General features: G+C 37.3%; 3 protein-coding genes across 3 annotated transcripts; 2 read left to right on the forward strand and 1 right to left on the reverse strand.

Moving 5' to 3' along the window:
• The first annotated feature begins 1,971 nt into the window (after positions 1-1,971).
• Positions 1,972-2,784, forward strand: LOC133337258 (chymotrypsin-2-like). The gene has a single exon (XM_061545503.1). The coding sequence runs from the start codon at positions 1,972-1,974 to the stop codon at positions 2,782-2,784; it is 813 nt and encodes a 270-aa protein (XP_061401487.1).
• A 928-nt stretch (positions 2,785-3,712) lies between these two features.
• On the forward strand, positions 3,713-4,504 carry LOC133337259 (chymotrypsin-2-like). The gene has a single exon (XM_061545504.1). The coding sequence runs from the start codon at positions 3,713-3,715 to the stop codon at positions 4,502-4,504; it is 792 nt and encodes a 263-aa protein (XP_061401488.1).
• Positions 4,505-6,040: 1,536 nt separating this feature from the next.
• Positions 6,041-6,898, reverse strand: LOC133337260 (chymotrypsin-2-like). The gene has a single exon (XM_061545505.1). It carries the CDS (start codon positions 6,896-6,898, stop codon positions 6,041-6,043), a length of 858 nt encoding a protein of 285 aa, XP_061401489.1.
• Positions 6,899-7,746: the final 848 nt, after the last annotated feature.

A 7,746-nucleotide genomic window follows, 5' to 3' on the forward strand; every position in this document is an offset into this window, starting at 1 on the left:
ATTAAATTATATCCAAATTCAATAATCAAAGATCACATCGGCATATCTGAAACATATGCTAAATTTCATGAAACATATGCTAATTTCGACAGAGTCGTTTGCGTACAATAGGAGAAATTCATGTAAATCGATTTATAGCACAATGAATGCGCACTTTTCAAAATTTAATCTCAATCAGGCACCCGTTCGAAATATGAATGGAAGCTATGTCTGCATCTGAACCGATTTTCACGAAACTTAACGCACACCATTCTTGACTTAATTCAGTACGCTTTGCTAAATGTCGTGCAAATCGAAAGATTTATAGGAACTTTGGTGAACCATTTACATTAAATGTGAACCGATTTTCAGAAAACTTTACACATATCATTTTAGACTCAATTCAGTACCCTCTGCCAAATTTCTTGAAAATCGAAAGATATATAATGACTTTGGTACACCATTTACATCAAATCGGACGAAACTATATATGCGCGCTATATCTAAATCTGAACCGATTTCAACGAAACTTTACACACTGTAGGTTATACTATCTACAGTACGTTGTGCAAAATTTTGAGCCAATCGGCCACATTTTGGAGCTGTGGTGGACCATCAACTGAAAATCGGGCGAAATTATATATGGGAGCTATATCTAAATCTGAACCGATTTTAACGAAAGCAATTTTGGGAGTTTGGTGCACAATTTTCTTAAAATCGGACGAAACTATATATGGAAGCTATATCTAAATCTGAACCGATTTTTTTCCAATTTCAATAGGCCCAAGGATTCGTCCTTGTGCCACATTTCATACAAATCGGATCATAAATGTACTTTGTTAACAATTTAACATGGACAGACAGACGACTTAGAAAGTGATTCTATGCACATTCTCAAAAGGAACCATGTGTCTAGTACATAGGCGTCCCGACTGATTTTGTATATTTTGAAGTGCTTAGCCTTATGTTCAAACCAAAGTAACTGTAAAATTTGACAATTGTAGTCCATTTTTTTCAAACAGTACGGCATAAGGGTCCCGATCGAAATTTGGTATTTGAAGCTTAATTTTCAAAATTTGCACTTATTTGATTTTTCGGGTTCTCCAAAGAATCTGCCGGGGATATTTTTTGTAGCACATACCTCTCAAGTATATGGTCCCGCCTAATTTTAGCTATTTTTTTATTTTCGACTAGAAAATATATTTTAACGGTCATAGATGCATTTTCAATCAAAGTATTTCAGTCGCTCACAGGATAAAAAAACGTCTGTCAAAATTTTAAAATTTTTGAATTTTTTTTAAGGTTTGGTATATTTTCCAGTTATTGGGCCCATCGTTTGCAGCACATGTTCCATATATCCGCACATATAAGTCCGATCAGCACTTTACTTAGTGACTATTGTCTGATGGAGGGCTGTTCTTATTTGTTTTGAATAGTTTGAAAATCGGTCATCGGAACCAACATTCAAAAATATGACTCCCACCCTTTTCCACGAACAAATTGTGTACGATGGATCAACCATACTATCAGGAAATCGACAATCTTATACTTCTTTAAATTCTATTTAAAAACAATTAATAGCAATTATTAAAAACGCAAAAAAAAATGTTAATTGATTATTAGATACGCGTGGAATTTCTTCTGCGAAAGACAAATCATAACAAAATTCTGGCAAAATGTCAAGCAGACAACAGCGGACGAATTCTTCACAATTGATAAGAAATCTGTTGTTTTGAATTCCGAACCCTTGCAAGTGCTTCGCTTGTCTAATCTTCTGCCATTGGAAAGCTAATAAATTTGTTTATATTATTTACTGTAACCCCAACCGACCGACCAGCCGACAACCAATCAATGCTGGTCAGCCCCGTTTGTTTTGCTAGTTTTCGATTTTTATCAAATCAGATAAAAAAATCAAATATTTCCAATTTCCAATAACATAAAATGTTGGCAAAGTTTCGTAACTTCAGTCAATTCTAGTGGAAATTTTCAAAGATGCAGATCGTCGGAGGAGGTGTTTTATTTGTGGTGTTGTTGTTTTTGGCTGCAGGACCATTTTCGCGAGTAGAGGCAAAACGTATTAAACCCTTTACTCGAGCTTCTAAGAGAAGCCAGGTGGGTCGTGTGGTGGGCGGTGGCACTGCGGAAGAGGGTTTGGCACCCTACCAGGTATCCTTGCAAACGGAATGGGGCCACTTTTGTGGCGGAGCCATTATCGATAAGGATTGGGTGCTGACAGCTGCCCATTGTGTTGTTAACAAATATGTAGAAGATATCATCGTGATGACCGGAAGTCAGAATCTGGTGAAACCTGGTCCCCTCTATTATGCGGATGCAAAATATGTCCACTGTAATCATGATAAGCCGAATATGCACAATGATATTGCCCTGCTGCATTTAAATTCGAGTATTGTCTTCAATGAGAAGACACAGGCTGTCCCATTGCCCACTAAACCCATGGAAGATGGTGCTGATGTGTTGCTAACCGGTTGGGGTTCGGAGGAGCTTTGGGGTGATTCACCGGATCTCTTGAAGAAAGTCAATTTAAAGTACATGGAACACAGTCGTTGTAAGGAGGCCATGAATGATGATCCCGATGTAGATTTCGGTCATATATGTACCTATACGAAGGTTGGTGAGGGTTCGTGTCACGGCGATTCGGGTGGTCCATTGGTCAGTGGTGGTTATTTGGTGGGTGTGGTCAATTGGGGTATGCCATGCGCCATTGGCTATCCTGATATGCATGCCAGTCCGCTGTTTTATCACGATTGGATCCGATCGAAAATGAGCGGTAATCGGAAGTGTTGAAGGGAAGGAGGAGACAATATTTAGTTAATAAGGATAAGTGTGATTTTTTTGTGTAAATAAAATAAAAAAATATATAAAAAAATTATGAAAAAAATTCTCAAGGGTCCACAACCAATATTTTTTCATGGGTTATCCAAGGCGTGGATTTTTTAAAAATATTTTTTCAAGGGTTATCCAAGGCGTGGATTTTTTTCAAGAATATTTTTTCAAGGGATATCCAAGGCGTGGATTTTTTAAAAATATTTTTTCAAGGGTTATCCAAGGCGTGGATTTTTTAAAAATATTTTTTCAAGGGTTATCCAAGGCGTGGATTTTTTAAAAATATTTTTTCAAGGGTTATCCAAGGCGTGGATTTTTTAAAAATATTTTTTCAAGGGTTATCCAAGGCGTGGATTTTTTAAAAATATTTTTTTCAAGGGTTATCCAAGGCGTGGATTTTTTAAAAATATTTTTTCAAGGGTTATCCAAGGCGTGGATTTTTTAAAAATATTTTTTCAAGGGTTATCCAAGGCGTGGATTTTTTAAAAATATTTTTTCAAGGGTTATCCAAGGCGTGGATTTTTTAAAAATATTTTTTCAAGGGTTATCCAAGGCGTGGATTTTTTAAAAATATTTTTTCAAGGGTTATCCAAGGCGTGGATTTTTTAAAAATATTTTTTCAAGGGTTATCCAAGGCGTGGATTTTTTAAAAATATTTTTTCAAGGGTTATCCAATGCGTGGATTTTTTTTTAATTCCGTGGTCTTCTTCCTATAGCGTATTTCATTTTTTACGATGGTCATAAATATTTACTACCAATCCATACTGACCCATACGTTTGTTTTTTATCAATTCGAATACGATAAACTACAAGAACAAAATTTGAGATATAAATTCGAATATTTCGAATTTTCAAAACACTTTGGCAATTCTTGCGGAAATTTCCAAAGATGAAGTTCGTTTTGCCAGTGGTTATACTTTTAACGGTCGGATCAATCCCCATTGACGCGAAGCGTATCAAAACAAATCCATATAATTCGACAAGAAAAGTAGGACGCGTTGTTGGCGGCGTAACAGCTGAGGAAGGCCTTGCTCCCTACCAGGTGTCGCTGCAAAATTTCTGGGGTCATTATTGTGGCGGAGCCATAATCGACAAACAATGGATCCTGACTGCCGCACATTGTGTTGCTCGAAAGGAGATGGAAGATATTTTGGTTATGACCGGTACACAAGATCTCGAACTACCCGGTGTTATTTATCATGTGGATGAGGTGCATGTTCATTGTAATTATGATCGGCCGCAGATGCACAATGACATAGCATTGTTGCATTTAAATGAGAGTATTGTGTGGAATGAGAAGACACAACCTGTGGCTCTGCCCACCAAACCTATGGAAGATGGTGCTGATGTTTTGCTGACGGGTTGGGGTGCCGAAGAGTTATGGGGTGAACGACCAGACCTATTGAAGAAAGTCAATTTGAAATATATGGAACATGATCGCTGTAAGGAGGCTTTGCTGTATGATCCCGATCTGGATATTGGTCATATTTGCACCTTCACGAAGGAGGGTGAAGGTTCGTGTCATGGTGATTCGGGTGGTCCATTGGTCAGTGATGGCTATTTGGTTGGTTTGGTTAATTGGGGCCAACCATGTGCTATAGGGTTTCCCGATGCCCATGCTAGTCCGTTGTTTTACCTCAATTGGATACGATCGAAAATGAGCGGGAATAAGAAGTGTTGAACTTATAATTACTTTATAATACGTAATAAATAAAGCATAAATAAAACATTATTCAAATGAAACACCTCGAAAAACTCCTTTAAAAACCCACGCATTATAAAATATTCTTTTAAAAAACCACGGAACTAGATCTAAATTTGAACCGATTTTCACGAAACTTAGCACGCATCTTTCTAGGCTCAATTCAGTGCGCTGTGCCAAATTACGTGCAAATCGAGCGGATAGGGATTTTGGTGCACTATTTACCTAAAATCGGACGAAAATATATATCGGAGCTCTATGTCTAAATCTGAACCGATTTTCACGAAACGTATTTTCTAGGCTTAATTCAGTACTCTGTGTCAAATTTCGTGCAAATCGGAAGATATTTAGGGACTTTGGTGCACCATTTACCATAAATCGGACGAAAATATATATGGGAGCAATATCGAAATCTGAACCGATTTTTCCCAATTTCAATAGGGTTCGTCCTTGGGCCAAATGAATGGGCTGTTCCATATTTCATCCAATTCGGATCATAAATGCGACCTGTACTTTGTTTACAATTTAACATGAAGACTTATATAGGCCTTGAAAAATAAATCTACTTAGAAAGTGATTCTATGCCTTATATAGGCCTTGAAAAATGAATCTTTAAAAAATCCACGCCTTATATAGGCCTTGAAAAATGAATCTTTAAAAAATGTACGCCTTATATAGGCCTTATATTGAAAAATGAATCTTTAAAAAATCCACGCCTTATATAGGCCTTGAAAAATGAATCTTTAAAAAATCCACGCCTTATATAGGCCTTGAAAAATGAATCTTTAAAAAATCCACGCCTTATATAGGCCTTGAAAAATGAATCTTTAAAAAATCCACGCCTTATATAGGCCTTGAAAAATGAATCTTTAAAAAATCCACGCCTTAGATAGGCCTTGAAAAATGAATCTTTGAAAAATCCACGCCTTATATAGGCCTTGAAAAATGAATCTTTAAAAAATCCACGCCTTATATAGGCCTTGAAAAATGAATCTTTAAAAAATCCACGCCTTATATAGGCCTTGAAAAATGAATCTTTGAAAAATCCACGCCTTATATAGGCCTTGAAAAATGAATCTTTGAAAAATCCACGCCTTATATAGGCCTTGAAAAACTAATCTTCAAAAAATCCACGCCTTATATAGGCCTTGAAAAATGAATCTTTAAAAAATCCACGCCTTATATAGGCCTTGAAAAATGAATCTTTAAAAAATCCACGCCTTGGATAGGCCTTGAAAAATGAATCTTTAAAAAATCCACGCCTTATATAGGCCTTGAAAAACGTCCCTTTAAAAATCCACGCCTTATATAAGCCTTAAAAAACTTCCCTTTAAAAATCCACGCCTTATATAGGCCTTGAAAAATGAATGCTTAAAAAATCCACGCCTTATAGAGGCCTTTTCTTTTCAATATCAAGGTCCTATCATGCCCTCTGGAACATTATTTTAAAATAAAAAACAACAATTCAAATTTGTTCTTGGTTTTTATTTCAAATTTTCAAAATCTAAAATTCGCTTAATATTTAGAGGCTTCAATTTCCTTATTTCTAAAATAATAATCATTGCCACTACAATGACAATCACGACAACTCTTGCTCATTACCTTACGAATCCAATCCAAATAGAAGTAGACATTACAGTGAGCATCGGGGCTACCAGTAGCACATGGAAAACCCCAATTAACCAAACCCACCAAATGACCATTTCTGACCAAAGGCCCGCCAGAATCACCATGACATGAACCTTCACCCAGCTTGGTAAATGTACAGATATGACCAACATCCAACATTGGAACTCCCTCATAGATTTCACGACATTCCTCATAGGTGACAAATTTCGTATAGAGTTTGTAGAGATTATCGGGAGTGCCACCCCATAGAATGTTATCACCCCAACCGGTAAGTATCAACTCATCACCATCCTGCAAAGGGCTTACAGGCAATGCAATTGGCTGTGTCAACTCATCATAGACAATGGGTTCCTTCAGGTACAGCAGGGCGATATCGTTGTGGTATGTGGGATTATCATAATTACAATGGCAATAAAATTCCTCAATTTCATAAACGGCTCCAGGTTCGAAGTAAACATTGGTCCCAGTTATGACACGCAACATGTCGGGGTTAACACCATCCATACAATGACAGGCAGTCAGAACCCAACGGTTGTCGATAATAGCACCACCGCACATATGGCCACCAAATACGGTTTGCAAAGATATTTGGTATTTGGCAAAACCCACTTCGGCCACCTGACCTCCCACAATGCGCTCCTGCCCGAACTGGACAGTTTCATTGGTGCCACCCACCAAACGCACCGCCTTGGCAGAACACACCACCACTAGCAGGACAAAAACGGATCCTAAACTTATTTTCATGATGGCAATTGTAGTTTGTAGAATGTTACGAGCGCGGTATGGCTCACTTAAATGTGTGTTGATGTTTATTGGAGCACGACTCCAACTGCCAGCCGCAAATTTAGAAAATTTTGTTCAGACACCTGAAGAACAAACTTTGAGTTATATTATATACTTGATTTTATTTTATCAGATATAATATCTATATTGGACCCAAGTTATGGCTGGCCAATTAATTTTTGGTCGTGAGGTTCAAATGATCGTTTGTATATCGATTTTACCGTTTTCTTTATTTTTGAATGACTTCTTTTGCTTGCCGGATTGCTTCTGATAAGGTATATTGTCGCTGCTGACCAGTTGTTGTTGTTGTTGCTGCTGCAAAGATAAGCATGTTTTTGTTTGGGTACAATTAATATTGTTTTGAAAATTTGGCTCATTAAAAGCCAATCATAGGCGTGGATTTTTTAAAGGCCTATCATAGGCGTGGATTTTTTAAAGGCCTATCATAGGCGTGGATTTTTTAAAGGCCTATCATAGGCGTGGATTTTTTAAAGGCCTATCATAGGCGTGGATTTTTTAAAGGCCTATCATAGGCGTGGATTTTTTAAAGGCCTATCATAGGCGTGGATTTTTTAAAGGCCTATCATAGGCGTGGATTTTTTAAAGGCCTATCATAGGCGTGGATTTTTTAAAGGCCTATCATAGGCGTGGATTTTTTAAAGGCCTATCATAGGCGTGGATTTTTTAAAGGCCTATCATAGGCGTGGATTTTTTAAAGGCCTATCATAGGCGTGGATTTTTTAAAGGCCTATCATAGGCGTGGATTTTTTAAAGGCCTATCATAGGCGTGGATTTTTTAAAGGCCTATC

Source organism: Musca vetustissima, unplaced genomic scaffold (assembly GCF_032173495.1).
Source record: "Musca vetustissima isolate MV318-11 ecotype Yass unplaced genomic scaffold, APGP_CSIRO_Mvet_v1 utg27959, whole genome shotgun sequence".
NCBI classification, from domain to species: domain Eukaryota; kingdom Metazoa; phylum Arthropoda; class Insecta; order Diptera; family Muscidae; genus Musca; species Musca vetustissima.

Excerpts from the sequence above, each read along its gene's own strand:
- LOC133337258 (XM_061545503.1), top strand. The coding sequence starts at position 1,972 with ATGCAGATCGTCGGAGGAGGTGTTTTATTTGTGGTGTTGTTGTTTTTG.
- LOC133337259 (XM_061545504.1), top strand. The coding sequence starts at position 3,713 with ATGAAGTTCGTTTTGCCAGTGGTTATACTTTTAACGGTCGGATCAATC.
- LOC133337260 (XM_061545505.1), bottom strand. The coding sequence starts at position 6,898 with ATGAAAATAAGTTTAGGATCCGTTTTTGTCCTGCTAGTGGTGGTGTGT.